Source organism: Perna viridis, chromosome 12 (genome assembly GCF_037379345.1).
Source record: "Perna viridis isolate PV_CMFRI_1.1 ecotype Kerala chromosome 12, ASM3737934v1, whole genome shotgun sequence".
Lineage (NCBI taxonomy): Eukaryota > Metazoa > Mollusca > Bivalvia > Mytilida > Mytilidae > Perna > Perna viridis.
This window is the reverse complement of record NC_142456.1, coordinates 23229074-23252857: the sequence shown is the minus strand read 5'-3', so window position 1 is coordinate 23252857 and position 23784 is coordinate 23229074. Positions and strand designations below refer to the sequence as shown.

Here is a 23784-nt window from a genome sequence, read left to right as displayed (position 1 = left end):
TGAGTGGAGAGGAGTGTAGTGGAATTTTTTACTCCTACAGAATCTTTCTGCAAATAATGTCTTATTGATGGCAGCTCCATAATATTAAGTGTAGGAGATCACAAAATTCAAAATTATTGTGTAATGTAGTGCATGGCTGATCTAGAGATATTGAAAAAAAGGGTGTTCCAGGTTCGTTCTTGTTCATTTTCATAAAAAAATTGCATGAAATTAACAAAATTTTCCAACAAAAATGGGGACCAACCATCATACCCCCTAGATCCATTACTATATTGTATACAGTCAAGCTTGGGTCCAACCCTCGTACTCCTTAGGTCCATCATTGTATTGTATACAGTCAAGCTTGGGTCCAACCCTCATACTTCTTAGATCCATCACTGTATTTATAGTCAAGCTTAGGTCCAACCCTCATACCCCTTAGATCTATCATTGTATTGTATACAGTCAAGCTTGGGTCCAACCCTCATACCCCCTAGAACTATCACTGTATTGTATACAGTCAAGCTTGGGTCCAACTCTTATTCCCCTTAGATCTATCACTGTATTGTATACAGTCAAGCTTAGGTCCAACCCTCATACCCCTTAGATCCATCACTGTATTTATACAGTCAAGCTTTGGTCCAACCTTCATACCCCTTAGGTCTATCACTGTATTGTATACAGTCAAGCATGCATTATAGAAGACACACAAAAAGTGTATATGGACAAATGTCTGAATATTGTTTGGTGAGTGGTACTTCTATGAGGGTATCAAACTAGTATACATATATAACATATCAGTGCATTTTATTTTTGCCTATTGGTGTTTTTTTACAATCAGTCTATCTGAACTTAAAAAAAATATTACAGTAAAATCTGTTTTAAAGGGGTTCTTTTAAAGAAACGCAAAATTATGGTCACTTATAGAGCTGGTCTTTATATGTATACTAGGTTAAATTTACCCAGAATGCACTTTATAGGGATATTTTCATAGTCATTTTAAGAAAGATCGAAACAGGCAGATGCTAAGACAGATTTTACTGTATATTTTATCAGGACTATATATATTGGTACTTAGCTTGCACGTGTGTATTGTGATTTTAAAAAGTGTTTAAACCTAGGACCACTTGTCTTATGTCGCTATGATTTTACTCTCCCTTTGAAGTCACTTACAAAAGGTTTGAATGTATTTCACTGTAGATCTCATGATTGGAATTCGTTGTTTTTTTTATTGACATTTTTTACCTCCCACTTTGATAAAGATGCTCTTTATACGGTTGACTTTTCTCACAATATAACTTCTAAGTCAAATCAATAGAAAATTTTACATAAATGACAAAATTTTACCAAGATTTGACAGTCAAATTAACCTTTTACTCATAGATCATGAGATATGTCAAATGAAAATGTCATATTTCATTACTTCTGTGTGGTTAATTAAGTTTTATCGATTTCAATCAGAATACAATAAAATGTTGTTTATGACAAATAGAGTTCATTAGAAATTATTTACCTATAGTTCTAAAAATTATGTTTAACATTTTCCTTATTATAGTATTTTGATAATTTTAGCCTTAAGTATGAATTTACTTCAATGTACTGAAAATTCAAGTTTTTATTATTTTGGGGGGAGGGGGGGGGGAAGTGATGGACCTAAAGATCGACTCACATTGTGGAGCCTTTATTATAGTAATGATGCCAGATTTTTCATTAAAACCACAAATAATGCCCTAGCCTCCCTTTTTATGAGAAGACCTGGCTGCACACCCCTTTTCAAGGTGTTTGGATCTGCCCATACAGATCAGATTCCCATTTTGGATGTTACATAAAAGGGAGAGTTCAGAATGCTTGAGTTAATGCTTATTTAGTAAAAGTCTTTGTAAGAATCATGCAAAATCTGAAAAATGTGATATAGCCCCAAAAAGGGTATATATTTTTATTTTTGTAATTAAGTTGATTTATGGGTCTATACTATGAAATGTGTAATTATTCATTCATATCTGCCTGCTTTTAGGAAATAATTAACATTGAAAATCCAATAGATTCTATTGTATTTGAGTGTCATTTACAGAGTTATTTCCCTTAATTTTGAAATCTACAGTACATTCTATATAATTTTTATTGCCTATGAACATGGGTTATATGAAAAACCACATGTTACTTTCTGTTCACTGTGACATTCTAAACAAAGTATCAAAAATAAAAATATGTAGGCTTTCCAACCATGAATCACATTTTGCATGATTCTTATGTGAAGTGGTAATTAATTGGGGTTCAATCAATGAAAGAGTTAAAATTACATGCAAAACAGAATCATTTATTTTCATTATTGGGGTTGTAAATCAGATCCATGCAACCTAGCCCCTTTAGGTATAGATCCATGGAAAGGCATGCTGGGTGTACACCCCCTTAAAATGATGAATTATTTTGCATGAAATCTTGATTTTTCACAATTTTGTCTCACCAAAATTGTCTGGCCCTGCTTCGCTCTTCCTTTAATTATATTTATGCTCCCAACCTGAAATCCTGGTTCCACCCTTGACCTTTATTCCCATATTTTACAGTTAGTATAGAGTATAGTTCCAATATATCAAGTCAAATGTGTTTCCTCAAATCTTCACCTCAGTTAAAATATTGACCAATCAAGTCACAAGATCAGTGATTTCTAGAAAAGCAGAGGACTTTTACCCTACCAGTGCACCTGGTCCATGCTCCAGTTTTTAGTGGACTTCAAGTTGCTCATTTACTTTTGTTACTTTGTACGTATTATTTTAGTTACTTTATGTTCTTTGTTGTGTGTGTCTGTTTTCTATGTCTGGTGTTTGTCCCTGGATTACATTCTTTTGATTTCCATTAGAATCTTGATTCCCTTGATTACTCTTTTCAAGATACTCAGGGATTTAAAATATTTTATGAAACACTTTGGTCAAGTACAAATGTATGTTATAGTACAGAATTCCAGAAGTTTTGCAGAATTTGATCATCTGTAAATTTGACAAAATTTAACTAGCAACCATACGAAGACATGTTCATGTTACCCTGTACCTGAGTAAAGGATAGATTCTTCCTTGTGATTTTGTCAATAATTATTTTTTTCAATTCTCAACTGGCTCCAGTGTATTCAGATTTAAGACGAAAAGTACATTTGATCAAGAGAACAATTAAGACCACAAAGTGAACCTACATGTATGTAAAATTTCCAGATTTAAAAGATAGAAGGCTTATTCATTGTCACTGCACTACTTGTGGTCACAATAGGGAATTTGAACCAGACAGAATATGTACCTTTACCTTATCTGATCCTGGGACAATGCTATCACATAACTTAGCTTTTGTTCTTATTGACAATGCTTAAAGTTCCTACACAAATTTAAGAACGTTTTCCTAGGTATTTTAGTACAGTATACATAAGTAAGAAGACCAACTGGGACAGAATTTTCAGTTGTGTAATATTTTCTATGTCAACAATCAAAGCTTGGGATATACTGGAATTAAATGACAGGGTTATGAAGATGAGGCTTTCCTTACCTACAATATTTACAATGAATGACTGACTAGGCCTACTGTAATAATTTATCTACTCGCCCATACAGACCTTACCATAATGGTTGCCTAGGCCAAACTTGATAAATTCTCAACTTTACCATAATTCCTGACTCACGGCCAAACTTCCTAAACTTACCATGATGGCTGACTGGGTCAAACTTAATAAAATGGAATCTGTCCTTCCTTCTCAAATCTACAATAATAGTTGACTTGGCCATACTTTATAATCACTTTTCATACAACATTTCATACATTAGTAATTAAAAATTCTGCTCACAATTAAACCACTTTGACATGTTTCATGCTTATCCTGGTAATTAATATCTATAAAAATCCATTCATTACTTTACCTACTATATAAACACTTCTTTCTAAGAGGTTTTCTATATTTTCACATTACAGAGCATGTAATGAACTGATGTAAGCTCAGAGTCATGTTAGAAAAACAAGACTATCAATCTGTAGCAGGGCAAAATGTTTAAGGGGAGATAACTCAATAAATTTCATGTAATATAATTTATCTAATAATCATTTGATTATTACTCACTGATTTATATTTATATTGTTTAGGAAAGGCGAGGTTCTTTCACAGTATAATATTAAGTCTTCCTGGAGTGTTAGTTCTAAATAACTGCCCTTTTGAACTCTAAGGTACTTACTAATTTGAAGATCTTGGCATTCAAATTATGCTCTAATCAAAATAATACTTTTGTAAATGTTCATAAATATGTTATCTAATGCAATAAATTTGTGGTTACGCTTGGTTTAATCCTTTAATACAAATAATCGGTTTATTATTAAAAAGCACTTTTGTATTTTTAAATGTCTAGTGGTTTGTAGTCCATTGACTTTGAGGTGTGCATCCGTAGTCCTGTTGAAGGATTAGTTTTCACGTCAAATACAAATTGTGTTGACCGCAAATATTGACACAGGGTTTTTAATACAACAGTTTTTAAGTGTCTGGCAGAGGATGGGTGGACTATGTAGGGTAGCTTAGACAAGATTTTCCATATCATGCTGAACCATTGAGTTACAATTTCATTGAAATGCACTGAAAATGGACATTTCAAGGGAAGATAACTCTGTCAAAAACCTCATTTTTCTAAGATTCTATTGAAAAATTTCTAAACAAAGCCAGTGATGCAGAGATCAAATAATGGTCTATTCAAATGAAGAAAGTATCCTTGATTGATATTACATTGTAAGGTCGGTGGATTTTGACATGCATGTTTCTGATTTTTCCCATTTTGCCTGATTCTTACAAATACTTACACTTAAATATCGAATGGAAGAATGGACAGGGAAGAGAAAGAAGGTTAGTAAATGATATCTTTAATATATATGTCCACTAAGACTTACTTACAAAGCAACCTGGAAATTTCCTAACACTAGCCACTGGTTTGTAGAAACACAAAAACCCTTAGACTAGCCAGTCTCTGTCACAAAGACACCTGCCTTCATCTTAAAAGTATCAGTACTGAAGTGATTAGTCCTTAGAGGGATACTCTTCAAATATACTGACCTTTGAAGTGCAATATCATCAGGTTTTAATTATACACTGAATCTATGAGAATTTTGTTTCTTTTAAAATGTGAGTATGTTCTGATATTTTCTGTCTTGACTTCAAAACTGCTAGTATTCCATATGTTTCTAATGCTGGTAGTCATTCATTAACGTGTTTTCCCGTAACTGCAAGCGTTCTTAAGTGGATATCTCATTTTGTCTATATGGTGTATTGTGAGGTATTTTATGGAGAGAATTGGATGTATTATTGAGTGTATTAATGTTGTGTTTGTTTATTGTTTCAGTTCGTTTTTAATTCAATTGGCCCCAAAGGGCAATGTGAGCTATTGCTATCTGTTGGCGTTCCTCTTTGTTCATGGTCTGTCGTTGTAAATAAATCTTCAAAAACTCTTCTCCTCTGATACTACTGCACCAATTACAACCAAACTTGGTATGAATGTTCCATAGGGTATTCTGCATAGAACTGATGTAGGGGTTGTTGATCCATTGACAAAATGGCCGCCGTTACTTAAATAAAACACAGGGGTCAGACAGAAGTATTTTGCATATGTCTCCAAAACTGTTAGGTTAAGCAAAATTCTGAGAGTGGATAAATTTGTACAGCATTTTGAGATCTATCTGTGGAAAATTTTTTTTATAAATCTTGTACGCCATCTTATGTTATTTTCTGTTACATCTTTTTTGCTACTTTTATTATTATTACTTTCAAAAATTGTCTCTTCAAAAACTACCTGACAGAATTCGATGAAAATTTATATGATTGTCCCTTAGGTATGAGCATTAGGAATATTCATCAAAGAAAAGAAATGGCCACTTTTACAAAATTAGAATGCTGCTTATCTTGCCAGGTGAGCGATTCAGGCTCTTCAGAGACTCTAGTTTACCTTACATTAAAGGCTTATACCTCTGTCCACAGTCAGGAGATGTTGGTCATTAAAGTGTCTTTATGTCTTTATATTACTTTTTCATCCTTCTGTTGCAGTAAATTTTATTACTTTTGTTTTTGGAGGCTTTTTAAAAGTTTTGTTTTACACTTGTTGAAGACCTTTTGGTGATTTCTATAAGTATTTACTATTTTGTATTTAGGTTATTCCCTGGTGCATTTGTTACATTTCACCATATCTGTTCTTTTTTGTATATCTTTTTAGAAAAAACATATGAAGTCATTAAGTCACTCCTTGAAGTTAAACTTTAGGTAGTCGTCGAATGTATTATACAGACACGGTATTATTTACAAAATACATTGCAGTCATTTTCTCTTTCCATTCAAGTGGTGTTGATTTTTTTAGATGGCATTAAAAAGACTTTATATGCTATTGGTCTCAAATGTCGCAGAGTTCATTCTATTTACATATAATTTATTATTTCATACAAAGGATGTTTTATTGATTTTCATAGCAGGGATAGACTTCAATATTGATTTTTGTTACGTAATCGTTTAACCAAAAACTCTATTCTTTTTTAAATGCTGTTGAATCAGTTGAACATTGGAAACTTAACTGTGTTACCCATAATTGATTTTACAAAACGAAAGTTTCATGGAAAAAATGGATTATGGGCAAATTTATTTAGTCGGCTTACTCTTCAATTAGGTTTGGATAAAAACTTAAGATTCTCAAGTGGACTTTTTCCTTGAAGAAGTTCTTCTATTTAGTTACAGAAAAATTTGTAAGTGTTCTGATTTGTTTATTGTTCTTTAGAATTTATTTTTTTCATCCTTGAAGTTTCATTTGATTTATTTGTACAACTCTACTTTGATCTGTTTGTATGTACAAATTTTAAGGGAGATAATTCACATCATTGACTATTCAGTGTAGATTTGAGATGGTAATTAATAGAAACATTACTTTCATGGGGGTGATATTAAACAGAAACTGTTTTAAGTAGCTGCCTTTGTAAGAATCATGCAAAATCTGAAAAATGTGATACACCCCAAAAAGGCTACATATTTTTATTTTTGATATGAAGTTATTTTATGGGTCTGTATTATGAAATGTGTAATTATTTGTTCCAATTTGCCTGCTCTTAGGAGATAATCAACATTGAAAATCTGATAGATTCTAATATATATTGTATTTGAGTGTTATTTACAGAGTTATCTCCCTTAATTTTGAAATGTGCAGTGCATTCTATATAATTTTTTATCTCCTAAGAGCACAGGTTATATGAAAAACTGAATGTTAATTCCTGTTTACAGTGGCAATTTAAATGAAATTTCAAAAATAAAAATATGTAGGCTTTCCAACCATGAATCACATTTTGCATGATTCTTACCTGGAGTACTACTTAAGATTTCAATTTGAACTAGTAAGGTGATCATAATGTTGACTTACCTGCCTTTTTGAATGAATATTGATGAGGAGTTGTGTCCCTTTTGAAAGTTCATATTAATTTTGTTTAGAAAACTTCATTCAGATTATCATTAGAAGAAAAAAGATATAAAAAAAAATTCTTAATTTGTTATTGTAAACAGTTTTCTGAGATTGTGTACAAAAGGTTTCTTGACGTTTTGAAATTAAGACAATTTAATTAAAATCAGATTGATATTTAGAATTGCTTTCATTTACTTTTAAATGATAATACATGTAGTAGTTATTGTTAAGTCTTGCTTCTTGTTATAAAAAATTACTTGGGGCTTGTAATCCTATAGTTTTTTTTTCTTTCTATCAATTTTCGATGTTGTACAGATGAAATAATTACAATCCATGATAAACTCCTCCATCAGGATTTTTTTATTAATAATAATTATTTGAATGTTATGTAACTGCAAATGTAACCAGTGAGAGTTATAGAGTTTTTTTATAAAATGTTGTAATATTTCTTTGTTTAGTTGTTGGAAATTCCAAATCCTGTCTTAGGATTCAGGTTGACTAATCAATTTGCTAATAATTGCCTGGCTGGAAATTCCTCGCAAGCTGCAGTTCTTTTTTTCTGCATTTATCCTGCAAAAAGATAAATTTTGACAAGAGCATTACTAATGCATCATGTTTAGAACTGATGAAATCTGGAAATTGTGTCAGTCTGTCTTTCATATAAAGAAAAAAATTGTCTGAATAGAATGCCTATATATAAAATGTGGAAAATCTTATTCAAGATTTTTTGGGGCTGTTCTAATGCATTACAGTTAAAATTACAGATTTATAGAACATTTAAGATTTTGTTTAACAGATCTGGCATCCAAAAATTCAAAACTCCAATCTACCACAAAATTTAACCACCTGTCAGACCCAGAAATTTACAAAAGAAGGACCCTCATTTGAGGCCAAAAATTTTTCCTAAAACAAATGATATAAATTTAAAAAATGCAATACATTCACTTATGATAATAGTACAAAGTTAAATATAGGCTTCTGTTTGCTTTTCAGTGTTTTAACATAAAAAAATATATCATTTTAAAGAATTTTCAAATTAAATGGGTATGGAATCAGGCCACTCCTGGCTTTTCCTTAGTTTCTCCTATGTACTGTGAAAGTACGATTGTTTGTTGGGCTACCATTTTTCATGGTTTTCATGGGTAGGCCAAACCACAATATTTAGTTCCCAAGGAAAAGGAGATTTCTTTTGATGTTTTTACTGAAAACCTCAAAACCACAAATTCAAGAATCTATGAACTTGCGTTTCTTCCATAATTCACGAAAATCGATATGCATGAATGAAAGTACTTTCACAGTATGTTAATTCTTGTATTTATACATTTATGTGAATAAGTACTTGTAATGTCTATCAATAGAATAATTGAAATAGAATAATTTTGTTACACATAGAAAAGTTCAACAATATTGGACAAAAAAGGAATTCATACAAGGTCGGCCACCTACGTGTTTAGGAAAGAAAATACATGTAATTTAACCATTTTTTATTTCCCCTTTTGAATTCACTGAAATTGAAACCTGTAAGACATTGAAAATTGAAATTCATTGCAAACTTCTAAGTACAAGTTCATTTAAGATTCATGCAGAGGGTCTTTGGAGGACAACCATTTGATTCTGATGGGGGAAGGGGGGCTGGTAGTTTTTGTTAATATTCTGGTCTCCACTGCGTGGAAAATAAAAAAAATGATAATCTTTCTAGCCTCCTGATTCTGATGTACAGTATAATAAAAATAAAATCTAGCTGTATAGTATTTGAAAAATAAATTTTCTGGTTTCTAAATTTTTTAAAATAAATGCTCCTTTACCTGATATTTCTAAATCCAGTGTGTATTAGAAATTTGAGAACCAGACAGGAACAAAAAGAAGGTTTGGAAGGTAGTGAAAAATTTGACTGATTGTGTAGTGATATGTGGTGAACAAAATTGGCAGGAGAGTTGACGAACATTTTTGACTTATCATCTTTTTTTTATTTGTATGCATGACGCTTATTAAGTGAACCTGCACTTAATGTGTAACAGTGTTCACATGTGTAATCAATCAACTTGTTACATAATAATCCTCCCTTATGATTATGTTTGTTTTCTGCATAATTCAGTTTGTTCCCAAAGGGAAATAACTCCTACACATCTAAGTAAAACACATCCCAGAAGATTGGGCAAATACAATATCTTTTAGATATTAATGTTATTTACTTATCAGTGATATACCCAGCATGCTTGTCTGGGAAATTAACTGCTCTATCATATGAGATGAGGCCAAGCAAAGTGTTTTTCTGTGTTTTTGACTATATGCACTGGGATATGTTAGCATTATTTGGGCTGGATAAAAATTTGAGATTACTGATTGTGAATTTATATGCTTGTTATTTATATTTCGATATTGAATTATAGATATTCTACTTAATTGAAGGACGTGTGGACTTTAATAGTCATTGTTCAAAATGAAGATCAGATCATGAAAATGTTTCATAATAGTCTTAATGGAACAGTGTTTCTCGCCTACCAAGTATATGCTTTTTGTGCATTTGGTTTAATCTCAATATTAGCATCATCTCATTGTCCCATCTCCATTATGTTATAATAATTTGTTTTAATATTTAATTTTATGATAGTAAATATTATATTCAGAAGGTGATTCACACCAGTTACTTGTATTAATCTTGCATAGGGTATGTAAGTCTGGTCATGTGACCCCATGATTTCATGAGATTGGGTCCTAGTCTACCATTCAAAAGCATGGAGACTTGTCATTTAGAGAACTTTTGAGTTCAGTGTTGAGGGCAAAACATCTTTTTGTGTAAAAAAATTCCTATAAAAAATAACAAATATCTATTTCTACATGATAAAGGTATTAAGAAAAAACAAAAAAATAGATTTTGCATTGTTATACAGCGTTTCGAGTACCCGGAAGTTAACAATAAAATGCAGATCGGTCCTCGGTTTTCAATACATTCTACATTGTAAATTCCTGTAAAGAAAATGAAACTAGAACAAGACTTACAAACCCTATTGAGAGGTTAAGCTTGATCACCACTTGACAAGATTGTAAGGATGTATAGTGAAATCTGTACTAACCGAACCTTGTCTAGTCTGAATGAGTTGTTTGGTTTATACAGGTGTTTGCTTTGCTCAGGATGCAATGAAACTGATTTGCATGGAGGAGTAATCAAGGGAACCAAGATTCTAGCTGAAATCAAAAGAATGTAATCCAGTGATAAAGACCAGACATGGAAAACAGACAAACATAACAAAAAACATTAAGTAACTTAAATAATACATGTACATACAAAGTAACAAAAAGTTAATGAGGTACTTGGAATCCACTAAAAACTGGAAGCATGGACCAGGTGCACCGGTAGGGTAAGCGAATTCAGAATATGTCTGGTTTAGACAGGTTATTGGTTTTTTAAGGTTTGGTTAAAACAGATTTTACTGTACATGTATATAAAGACAAATTTTTTAACCTTGAAATAGTTGTTGATAAAGGTGTTTTATATTTCAAGGCCAAAATACCCATTATGTAAAAATTAATCTTGAGTAACCAAAATATTTTTCTTTCCTTGATTAGTCATTTTTCAGACAAATATGTTATGTTCCTCAGTGGTTTGTGTATTGGTCTGACAGATTTAAACTGACCATGGGGCAATTGGAGGTCCATACCAAGGCTAAATGTCTGTTACATAAAAATTAATCAAGTATGCTGAAATTATAAATAGTACCTCACAGTGGCTGCCTCTGCTGCTAGGGGTTAAATCATACATCACGCTTCAACGCTCATCGACCCTTTGATCAGGGGTCAACCAGGGGAAATCACTTAGTATTAAATGATGATCTTACATCATTTTGTATTGTACTGTTATTTGCCATGGCCTAAGGGGCTCTTTAGAACATTTCTCTCAGATAGAAATGTTTTCATGTAAAAACCACTGATTACAAGTGAGAACTCACTGATTAAGATCAGATTTGTACTGTACATTCTTGAGCTTTGTGGTTTTGTCAGTTTGGATGGTTTGTTTGTAAACATCGGTCAAATATATAGTAGAAAGAGGTTATTTTTGTGATACGTTGGATTTATATACAAAAGTGTTAAACTGGTAAGTTTATGTTATTTTTAGAAAAAAGGGGTTAATGCCAAAAGTTTGTGTTTGTTTAAAGGTGGATTCTTGGATTTTGGTATGCCTCAAAATTCTTGATTGATAAAAATCATCACTAATCTAGAAAGTGGACATAGGGTGCATTTTGTTGTACTTTCCCAGTGCTTTATACATCTAAAATGTTTTAGGTGTAGCAAAATTGTTTCAATGATAGAATAAAGGTCATTTGTTCATAAAATTAACAAGACTTGCTCTGTCTCAGGTGTCCTACCCACAGTTTTTGGGCAATATATATTTTAGTCTGTTTGTCTTTTATTTTGTTTGCTCACCTATGGATAATGTTTCTGTAGAAAATGTTTTTCAATGAAGTGATACTCGCATTACCTGTTAACTGGTATTGGTCAATAATGGCATAATAACTTTTGCTAAAACTTTCCCAACAGACAAGTTCAAAATTATTTTCATCCTTGAATCCACCTTTGTACTGTTTCGAAGGGTCAAAATTCACTTTTAAGAGTCATAGGTCCTGGGTAAAAGGTTAAAAATCAGTGGTCCAATAGAGGAAAACCAAAAGTCTTTAATAAAGAGTCAATGAAAACAGTTGAAGGACCCAGATCTAAGTAAATGATATTTCAAGGTGTTAGGTCAGAAATTGAGATTTTTGGACTTAGGACCACCACTAATTTGAACCTCTGGTTCCTATGATTATGTTGGCTTTAATGTAAATATTGGTATTCTGACTTGCCCAAAGACAGATATACTTCAATTATCAAGTTCCCCCTGGCATTTCCAACTATGCCAGGCAAGCGGGCAAATGGGCAAACAATTGTACTTCTGACACTTTAAAAATTAGCACAATATGGAGAGAACAAATGATATTCCAGACTGTGGTTAGATATTCTTTTAGATTTGTGGTTTTGTTGACATTTATCTTTTGTAAATATTGGTCAAGTAGTTTAAAATTGAGAAATTAATGCAATATGAGAGGATCAATGAGGACAAAGATGTTACTTGTATTATAATATAATGATGGTTAATCTTCTTAATTTGTAAATTTTATATTCAATTCATGGATTTTTTAGTATTCCTTTGGCTTTGTAGGGGTCTATATATTCAATAGACCTTTTCTAAATTTATAATTCTGTTAAAATCTAATTCAACAGGGAAAGAACCAGGATTACAGGTTAGTGTGTAAATAGAATTAAAGGCCAAGCAAAGCAGGGAACATCTTTTAGGGTAGACTTTGTAATAATTTTTTTCCAAATTTAAGTGGAGGAGGCATACACCATGTTTGCACCTATTATTCTATATCTGTTAAATTTCCATAACAATTTTCTGTATCTTCTTATTTTGAATCTCAACTTACTAGATTTGTGTGAAAAATCTTAAGAATGTTTAAAAAGAGAGAAAATTTCACTAGTCATATTATCAAGATAACCTTCTCTGGACAAATAACTAGAGCATTACAACTAGAGAAACTAAAAGAAAAACCCTATAGGAGGAAGAAAAGAATTTTGTATAGGCGGATCCAGGGAGGGCGCTCATGCTAAACAAGTGAAAAAGATAGCCGACGCAGTAAAATTTGTTCTTTTTACTTATAGTTTTCTACATTTTATGCAGGAAATAACACGATACATTTTTTTTTCGAACACCACTTAGTTATCAGTATTTGGCCAATCTGGAAATAGGATTGTGATCAGGTGACTTGCGTTTCCATGGAAGAGCGGTTTTAAGGTCTTAGGGTAAAAAGCGAAGTAGTTCAATAGAAACTTGTAGAAAAAAATGGAAATACATGGTTGCAGTATTTTCGATCTTTTGTGTAGTAAACATAGAAGTCAATAATATCCATCAAGATATGTTTATTTGAATCAATAATCCAAAGGTTATTATTACCTATGAAGTCTTTATTCATGGGAGGTAACTCTGATTAGTTTTAAATTAGTAATGATCGAGCAAACCAATTTTAAACATATAAAGTGACCCATTAGGAACTAGAACTAGATATGTATACTCTCATTTCTGCAGTTTTAAAGCAATAAATTAAATTTTGTTATCAGTTACATCAAATTGTACATAATTTCTGAGTCATCTTTTTCTCTATCATGGATGATCAGTGATGAAGTTCTATTTATCTGGATTTAGAGTATTTTATCTACTACGAAGCCAGGTGCTACAATATTTTGTTAACTGGTGTATTTTTTCCATCATGTGCTTGAAGAATTAGCAATGAAATTTTGAAGAGTGTTCCATGTTAGACTTAGATTGATGTGGAATTTTTCTCGCATTTTTGTACAGTAAGTTTTTATTTGTCTGTTATTGTTTTTTGTAAGAAGACTTGAAGAAATATTTCTAATAATAGTGGAAGTGGAAGTTTTTGTAAGAATCAGGCAAAATGGGACAAAAACAGAAATAGCAGGTTAAAAACCCAATGATCTAACAATATGATTTCACTCAAGGATGCTTTCTCTGTTTGAAAAGACCATTATTTGATATCTACGACAGTGGATTTGTTCATTTTTCAATAAATGTTAAAAAAAATTAGGTTTTCAACAGAGTTATCTACCCTTGAATTGTTCATTTTCGGTGCATTTCAATAAAATTGTAACTCAGTTTGCCAAAATAATATGGAAAACCTTGTCTTTTTTCGTTGATTCGGATGGTGCGAATAGTTAAATTAAACTTTCAAAATGTTTTTTTTTTCATACCATGTGTCACCCACTACCTAATTCTTACAGAGACTGACACTTGAGTTTGACATATGATTTCAGCAAGGTTTTAGTTCATTTACAATTTCAACAGGCTATTTCTTGAAGAATACTCACTATTCCTTTAATAATGGTATTTATCTCCAACTTTTATTCCAAAAATATTTTGCCCATGTTCCAACATAGAACAGGCTGTTTTTTTTTAAACCACTCCATTGTACACAATGTTAAATTCTTTCCAAAAAAAAGATGTTATTGCCTCAAATTACCAGCTGACTTTCTGCCTGTGGCTATCAAGTTTTGTAGAAAACTAGTGAGGTATGTTTGTCTTATACCTAAGGCTAATTGACATATTCGTTGTAAAACTGCATGGGCAGTTAATTTCGTTGAGAGCTATGTGTTCATCTGTGTGAATCATCCTTGAAGCCTTGTGGCCTGTTATGAAGGAGAGACAGATAGCTAATTGAGCACTAATCATGGGTATGTAATGGGTTTTTTTTTTTTTTTTTTTGGGGGGGGGGGGGTTCATTATCACATGCAAATGTACCAATACAGAAATTATTTTTATTGACTTACATGTAAGTATAGTAAGAATGTATGGCTATGAATATTTTCTATACATGTACTTAACAAACAATTATTGCCTGCTTTTTCTGGTTTCTTTACAGTTGTTGTTTGAATCCATCTATTTTGAAATAGTGAAACATTGATGAATGTGACTTACATGATTTCAACTCAATGTAATAAAAAACTATTGAATTCTTAAAAGGATTCATTAGGGTGTAATTCTATGATAATTGGAGGATCTCCCTCCATGTGCATAGTTCTTAAAAAAGTTGGGGGGGGTCAAAAGGAAGTCAGTCTTAATGTAGTCATAGTATATGTAACATACATTTGACATGTCAAACAAAAAATAGAGAAATGTTCTTGTACTTGTTTGTTGAAAAAATAATTCGAAAAATTTTGCAATATTGCACGAATTTGTGATAACCAACAGGTGTAGACTTTATCCAAATACTCATTAACTTGCAGATAGGTAAAAATTACCTGGCAAATATAAATAATTGATCTATAAATAGACTGACTGTTTCATTAACTTGTCAGAAGCTGTGATGTTATCTATGTGGGATTATATCTTAATTATGAATAATTTACTGGATGCTCTATCAATCAAAGGTTATTGGTTGGTGAGGCGGACATTCTTCTGTAGATAATATACCATTGTATATTGATTGTTTACATATGTGCTTTTCTTCCTACATTTTTGTACCTTATTGATGAGGGGGGTGGGGGCTATATTTCAGGATATGTCACTGTCTGTTTTTGCTTGCATGGACAAAATACTTAATTCATCAATTTTCTCTGCCATTAATTGTAAAGTAGCATAATAAGAAAAAAGTTGAAAAATAGCAATTTCTGGTATTTAACACCTTTCAGTTCATTAATTATTTTTTTGCAAGCTCATTCAAATAACACAAAATCTTATGACTTCAAACACAAAGATGAGACATTACTCAAAAGTGTTACTCATGTTTGAAAAGTTATATTATAAAACCTTGGAATTGTACTGAGTGAACAAGGCAACAATGTCTTCATTCCATATCGATACTGCCATGCAGTGGTATAGGACCCTCAGTAAATACTGCAAGGTGGTTTGAAGGTGACCTTTATAGCACATTCATCAACTGAACAATGCTAGATTTTTTCCATGCATTAAAGATATTCTTGTACAAATTAAAACAGTAAAGTAGAGAAAATGTCCTTAGGAAAACGATCCTGAGGGTAAAACGATAGCCTGGCAACAAGAGGACTCTGTCTAGTTTTCCAGATTGAAAGATAACTGTATATTAAAGTGATTATAGCTCTTATTTACAAATTGATAAACAAAAAGTTATATTTGCAATGCAACATTTAAAATTGTTTATTTAACAGTTATTTTTACTTCCATCGCTTTCATTGTCAATACTTTGTTTAGAGATTTGTACTTTTACATGACTTTAATAGTCCAATAATTAAAAGGAGTGTGAGGGCCTGGGTTATAGAATTAAGTTATTTTTCACCCCTCCCTCTGAAAATTAGCTATTGAACTGCTAGAAAACAATTTTGTTATGGTGCCAAAGTTAGACTATGTCTGACCCAGTACTTCCCCCATCAACCCCACCCCCCTCAAATAAAAGAAATCGGTTCTATCGTTAGATATACATATTCATTTTTAGATCAGCTTTTTATGCACAGTCAGTATGCACTGTTTAACTCTTTACACTAAACAGCAGCCATAGATTAATTTCTCAGCATGACAGTCCCATAATCAACTTCTGTCAGTATTGTGGCACAGGTTTTTTTCTGTTTTATCTTGACAAATGATTGACCAAAGAATAGAATGCACTAGTTAAAAGATTAAACTTCTAGATCAAGATTTTGATGTAAATATTTACATTGCTAAATGATATTCAATTGGTCTCAAGCTGTAGACAGGTATTTGTTCAAAGACAAGTACGATTAAGAAAATGGCAGGACAGGTAATCTTAAGGATATTTGTTGAGTATAAGGATTTATTGGAAATAATACAGCAAAAACACACTGTAAATTCAGGAATTATTGCTAGTTTTTAATTTTTGCCATTTTGAGAAAAATGCGTAAGTTCATATTTGTGAGTTTTTATCTGTTTGCCAGTAAAACCAAACATAAACATTTCCAAATTTTCTTGGTTCTTTAATGTCTTGCATGTGTGTCAAATTGGTTCTTTATTAAAACTTAATAGACTCTGCCTGACCTTAAAAGTGACTTCTACCTACATTAGGAGGTTGTAATTATCAACTTCATCTTGAAGGATTTTTACATGGGCCAGTAAGCTTTAAAGTATTGAATATTTCAGACTCAACTTTAGGACCCAAATAGACCTCAATAATGATTCATAATTTTCTTTAAAAGGTATATCTCTTTACATTACTTAAATTTAAGGGTAATTTGACAGTGGATGTATTCCTAATGAACAATTTAAAAAGAATTGACTCATAATCCTGTGTTGCAATTTTGATATTTACATCAAAATTGGAGTACTGGGTAGTTTTTTATATGAAAATTGTGGGCCATTTGATGTGTTTTCCATGAAAAATGCATTATCTGAGTCCCTAAAATAACCATGAATGATTTGCTTTTTCTACAAAATTAAAATACTAAATCACTGTGATAGATAGTTTTTGGAATTTTACTTGGATGCAGTCGATTAATTTCAGAGATAAAGATGGCAGTTTTACAAGTATGAAAGTTCTGGCTTCTGAAATATGTTGAATTTTTGTGGCATTAGACAATGTTTAGGATTTAGAATGTTGATGTGTTGTTTATGAAAGGCATTTGACACAAATTTGATGAGCTTATCTGATTGAAATATTAATAAGAATTAGGATAAATATATATATTGGAAGGTAAGACACTTACATGAAAAAAGGGGGGTAGAAAATAGTGTGCATGTATTCTTCCTGACTTCCTTTGAAAGAGGCAGTGAAGGATTATAATTTAAGTACGAGTTATTTCAATATATAGTTAAAAGTGCTGTAAGTGAATTTGGTATCTTTATCAGGGATTCCATATAGGTTTGTTGAGAGAAAGGGGGACAACTTTTGCCTTGTGAAGTAAACCAGAGATTTTTAATTTTGTTTTTAGGCTTGAAAAAAGAGTCTTCTTTGGTCTGGGCTGTGGCCATCCCAATATTGCCCTTTAAAAACTTGTTAATGCATCCCCAGATATGGTAATAAAAGACTATATTAAAAATGATTAATTTACCTACTGCAAAAATCAGATCTCATAGTAATATAATTGTCAATTCTTACTTTATTTATGATAAGTTGGGCCTTTATAATGAATGAAGTACTTGAATTCATTCTTTTTGGATTTCATGAGTCAATTGTTACACTGTAATCTGTAATTCTGTTAGACCATTTGTAATTCTGATTATAGGGACCACATACAATATGTTTGTATCTTTTTCTAAAATTGTTTCTTGATGGTTATTATTTTAATTTTATTTTCATTGGTCTACCATACATGGCGTGACTGTATAGGTGATAGTAAAGTTTGGTGTGTTGACGCTTTCTCATATTCCTGTCTTTATTTCTATTTCATATATAAATATTTATAGAAGGTCAGATGAATGGTTTAAAAAATCATTTCGAGAGTCATGTAATCAATTTTTAGACACTCTTGCACAGATGTTTGAAATAAGATACATGTGTATCTGTTACCAAGGACCCACTACAACCAAAATGGACCCTTATGTTTGATGAAGGTAAAAAATGTAGAATGACATTGATATCTGCAGCAACAAATAATGTCTGTTTTAGGATCAGTTTTAGATTACATAGTTTGTATTTCAATAAGACATGCATGGCGGGCATGAAATTCATGTAAACTTGAAACTCTGATCCTAGATCTAGTTATGTTACACCTACTTCAGTAGCAGTCTTTATAAAAATCAGGCAGGAGATGATTCATGTGAAAAACCCACCTAATTCACTCTTATTTCTAATTCAGAAACAGTTACAGACCATATTTGGTTGTTGCTTTTTTTGGCATATTGCAAGAGTTATTGTTCTTGATTTGCGTTGATTTGGTTGATTTTAGTGAGAGATGTTTTCTCAAAAATGCAGATCTTAGTACAGGAAGGACTATCAGTTCTTAAAAATATGTAGGTTTTTTTACAACATGAATCATCTGCCTGAATTTTATATGGACTGGTACTTGAATACTGAATCCCTTTAGGACTGAGGGATTTGTTTGGTTGAGGTGTTAGAATTATGCATATTTATTGGAACTGATATAAAGGATCTTTAGAAAATGTCTTGTATACACAGTTTCTGGTTTATCCAGGGTTTATTTTAGACAGAGTTTCATAGTACAATGAAGGTTATCTAAACAAAGCCAGATAGTGAAGAAGTAAGCTAATTTCATAGATATTTAAAAACAAAAATGAGATTTTATTCAATTTCATGCATTGGAAGGAACTAATGAACTTTAGTTACCATCAGAGCTAGATTGAAAAAAATATTCCTACTCCTTATTTTGGCTAAGAAGGAGACTATGTCTATAAATGCAGGGTTTTTTAAGCTTCATTGAAATGACAAATGTAAATAGCCAAAGGACTCATATCAAATTTCGGAAGCAAAAGAAATCATTCTGGGATTTGAGGCATATGGGTTTGCTTAACCTTCTCTAGGTCCAAGGTAGTGGCTTTACCTGGTCTACTTAGATGAAATTAGGTCACTATCAAAGCAGTTTTTATTTCTGTGTCATTGACTTATTATTATTTTTTTGTTTCCAGCTATACAATCTTTGGACTCACTGAATGACCAGATAGTAGAATACATTTTCCAACCCAGAAATGGCGAAATATCATTTGAGCCGGACTTATCACCAAAACACCAAGATACTCTCAAGTCGTCTATGATCTTGATCAGACGACTTCTTCATGACGCACAGAGCAAATTTCGTAAAATGGTCGAAGACAACAAGAAACTTGCCGCTAAAATTGACTATTCTATAAATGCTACAAACCAGGAAGTAAATTCTCTCCGAGCAGAGTTACTGGATACCAGTAAGAAGTTGACAGAGATCAAAGAAACGGTACCAGATCAGCTAGACAACAGTACACAGTGCAATGATGACAGTAAGTAACTTTCAAATTAAAAAAAAAATTAAATGATAGTTTTGAGTTCTCTCTTTTGTGGGGAAAATGATGGTGTGTAAGCATAACAACATGCACACAATTCAGTACTATTTCTATTTTTATACATGCCACACAAAGTTGCATGTTTGTCCAACTGTTTGTTTCCCCCGAAGCTTTCCAGGAAAGATCTATGAATTTTGTTGAAACTTCGCACAGTTGTTTAGGACCATAAAACACAGGTTTTGAATTTTCAGCAAAATCCAAAATGCAGTTTTCAAGTAAGGCCATTTTGAACATTTTGCCATCCCCTTTTTAAACCATTATGTGGTGGGGTAAACCTCAATATTCCATTAACGCCGCATTTTTCAAGTTTTTTCATGTTTTTCTTGGATAAAATAATATTTGTAACTGTTATTGCAAAAAATTACCAACCGTTTGTAATACACCTTTGATAGAGGTACATAATTAAGTCTCTTCACTGACTCATCATCCTTTTATTCTAAATATAATTATAATCATTTAGATGAACATCTTTGATAATGCTTGTAAATGAGTTTCCTGAATAGTTTATCTCCTTAATTATGAGTTCATAGAGGAAACTCCTATGGCTTGTTTAAAGGCTTAATTTGTAGAATTTGAAAAGTATAGTCTTAAATGTGTATTAAAACTACAATTGAATAACCAATTTGATTTTGTTTTCATTAATTTTTTATTGTAATACCTGTTTTTTTAAGGGTTTTTTGCCCAAGCGTTCATTTGTCCAAAAAGTGTCCCTATCTCGGTAAGTTTATCAAACTTAGACACCTGAGGTGTATTTGGGTGCTTTGAAAAATCATATCATTGTTTCATCAATTTTTTAGGGCTTCTTAAACCTTTTGGAGCAGATATTTAATTTTCCCTAGCCAATTCCTAGTTGCTCCTTTTGTTTTTAAAGTATCATACAAGACCAGATATCCGCCTTGTTGCGTGTACACGAAGAAAAAAGAAACAGCGATCTGCACCTGCAATCAGCAAGTTCTACAAAATACATGTTTTTGACGAAAGATAAACTATGTTTTTATAGGTTTGGTAGATAAATATAAAGATAGAGACAACAAAACCTCAATTGTTGAAGCCTCTGTAGCATCTAGATACTATTTTCTGCAATCTCTTTCTGCATCTATGGAGGTCAGAGGTCATATCTGATTTCAAAAGAGCAGACAACTCATTCTTTATGAAATGAACGGTTTGAATATTCTTAAAAGTGTCTTATCAAATTGAAGCAACATCTGTTTTGTTTTTATAAACTTTTTTTTTTTATTGAAGAAGTAATAATTGGCTCTTCTCTGTAATTTTCTTATCTGGATCAGTGGCAGAAAATTGGAAAATAAAGATAACTGAATGACTGCAGTGTTTATTATTGAGATAACATTACTCATCTCTCTTTCTGATTTTACTGCCACTTACTAGTACCAGTAGATGTACAAAAATGATGAAATGATATGGAATATCAGGGTTTGTGTAATGCAAGCTATCTCAGCAATTAGCTAATTCTCAAATGTACCAAAACTCAAAAGCTAATTTTTTTTAATATTTCAATGTTTTTTCTTTGTACATTTTCCTCCAAAAATTGAAAACAGTAATATTAGACACTTGTCCTGATGTCAATGTAGGAAATATATTATGACGTCATTACTAACTTAACATTCAATATTTCATGAATATGGGAACAGATATCTAAACAAGCCTACTTGGGCAAAGCTTTACTAGACACTGGTTGACTGGACTTATAAGGCCATTTGAGAGAAGTACATGTATTACTCAGTTGGGTATGACAAGCCACTGTTTTACCAATCTTAAAATATTTGTATCGAATAAGGTGTAACAGAAATTATAATTATTCAGTGATAAAGATGACGTAGCTAATTGGTCCATGTTGTGGTGTCAACTGTGTACCCTTCTTCAAAAACATGAAAAGTATCCTGTCAAATTCACTGCAAATTTTATGTGCCTTTTCCTCTTGTGCTAAATGAATTTACTGGTATGTTTGATATTCATTATCATATTCATCTGTCCCTGGATTTGTCTGGACGTTGATGAGGTAGAGTAATCGTTAAAATCAATTGTGTGAATTAAAAATATGCTTGTTTTTTGACGTGTTATGGGCTTTTTTTTTTTTTGGTGCTGTCTACATTTTTGAATTTCTTTTTGTAGGTATAGATCCTAAAGAAATTGTTGAAGAAGATAACGAAATGAAAGACTTACGTGAAGAAAATTCTCGCTTAAAGACTCAAGTAGACATTTTATCATCGAAGGAAAATGGAAAAGACATGAACTGTGATATAACTAAATATGGTGAACTTAAACTGGAACTGATTCAAACAAAACAGGAACTGAACAGAGCCAAGGAAGCATTGCAGGGTAGGTAAACCAGTCAGCCAAGGAAACAGAGAGCTAGCTTTGCTTTAGTACTGCTTTTTTTTTGTCTTTGTGGACAGAATATATAATGGTAAGCCATTTTCTGTTTGTCCATATGTCATTCACACTTGAACTGCTAAGCGTAAAGGGACATAGAAGTACCGGTGTCTGTGTGTGGATGTGTGTGTGCGTGTGTCCTGGCATCCATGTGTATGTCCATCCAGTCATACTTGTGGACGCAACTCCTCAGAAACCACTTGGTAGATTTTATAAAAAATTTGTAAGATGGGACTTTGTTGAATTTGGAAAAGCTACACTCTAGGAACACTACTCAGATGCCACGCAACCGATTTTGTTCGAATTTTGTAGGATAGTTAGTCACCATATGTAGTTGATCATGTTGTGCCACCATTATGATTCGACAAATTTTACAGGTGCTATGGGACTTTTGCACATCAAATTTTTTTTGCAGCAGTGGGGAACATATGGCTATCAGTTGCTTGTTATTTTTATTGATGTAAGCTCTCTTTGGATTATTTTGAATTCCTTATTACACATTTTCTTTGACTTAATTCATGAAATAGGGAAGGGTTTTGTTATTTTCAGACAATAACTCAAAGATGCAATTTCCATAACAGTTTGGTGAATTGTTTATTTCTATCGATGTAAACTCCCTTTCAAGTTTGGTGAATTTCTGATTTACATTACTTAGTTATAGGTCATAATAGAAAACTGAAAGAGGACAGGTGTATTGTGCTCCAATAGTGCAGCTCTTTATTATTACCGGTACTAGCCCTCTTTTGATGGACCTTTTAATAGCATATATCTGTCTGTCTATTCATATTGTGCAAAAACTCAAAAATGCTTTTAAGGGATGTTAATATTTTTATTGTAAAATTTTTACTTGCATGGAAAAAAGCTTCCTTTTGGTTATGGATTATTTATTTGGATTTTTATTTTTTTTAATAATAAGACTTCCAATGAAATTGAGAGCTGGGCCTACGTGTATGACATGCTTTAATTTAGCTGTTTTTTCATGCCAACAAAGTTGTAGTTGTACACATTTTTGTTCTATGCATCTTTAGTACTAAAATATTACATACTTGCAACCAAATTTGAGTGCATGGCCTTAATGTTAAAAAAAGTATGCATTCAAAGGTCCAGGAAAATTGATCAATGGTTTTCAACAAAGGGAGATGATATACTCAAAACTCAATACTTAAGAAACTTAACCAGCCTTTAAAATTTTTATTCTGGTTTAAAAGGTTTATAGCAAATATTGTTTCTTTCTGTTAGCAATGAAATCAGACAGAAAAAGATTAAAAGCAGAGAAATTAGAACTACTAAACCAGATGAGACAGTTATATACCACACTGGAGGAGAAGGAGACAGAGTTGCGGGACTTTATCAGGAATTATCAGCAGAAAATGGCAGAAAATGATGATACTATAAAACAGGTATTGGTCATAAAATTAAAAATTACAGTAACATCTCCAATGAAAAAAT

General features: G+C 32.0%; 1 protein-coding gene and 1 long non-coding RNA gene across 17 annotated transcripts in view; one reads left to right on the top strand and one right to left on the bottom strand.

Moving 5' to 3' along the window:
- LOC148601738 (kazrin-like) overlaps nucleotides 1-23784 on the top strand; it is a 62192-nt gene that overhangs the window by 24069 nt on the left and 14339 nt on the right. For 9 of the 16 annotated variants that reach the window (XR_015917356.1, XM_088556666.1, XM_088556671.1 and 6 more), the window contains 3 exons: nucleotides 19537-19881; nucleotides 22075-22281; nucleotides 23575-23735. Coding sequence is in view for 15 of the 16 variants with exons in the window: in XM_088556666.1 (XP_088412792.1) it covers nucleotides 19537-19881; nucleotides 22075-22281; nucleotides 23575-23735 (713 nt within the window). In the remaining variant the exon portion in view is untranslated. Of the gene's footprint in view, nucleotides 1-5057; nucleotides 5117-6510; nucleotides 6718-11301; nucleotides 11515-13691; nucleotides 13809-17361; nucleotides 17479-17513; nucleotides 17645-19536; nucleotides 19882-22074; nucleotides 22282-23574; nucleotides 23736-23784 lie in introns of those variants that run through there. The other 7 variants (XM_088556677.1, XM_088556678.1, XM_088556668.1 and 4 more) reach the window with 6 other exon arrangements.
- On the bottom strand, nucleotides 7781-14553 carry LOC148601739 (uncharacterized). Its single transcript, XR_015917357.1, has 3 exons — nucleotides 14337-14553; nucleotides 10496-10607; nucleotides 7781-7991 (listed from the first exon to the last, which is right to left on the bottom strand). It is a non-coding gene; the product is annotated as an uncharacterized LOC148601739 (long non-coding RNA).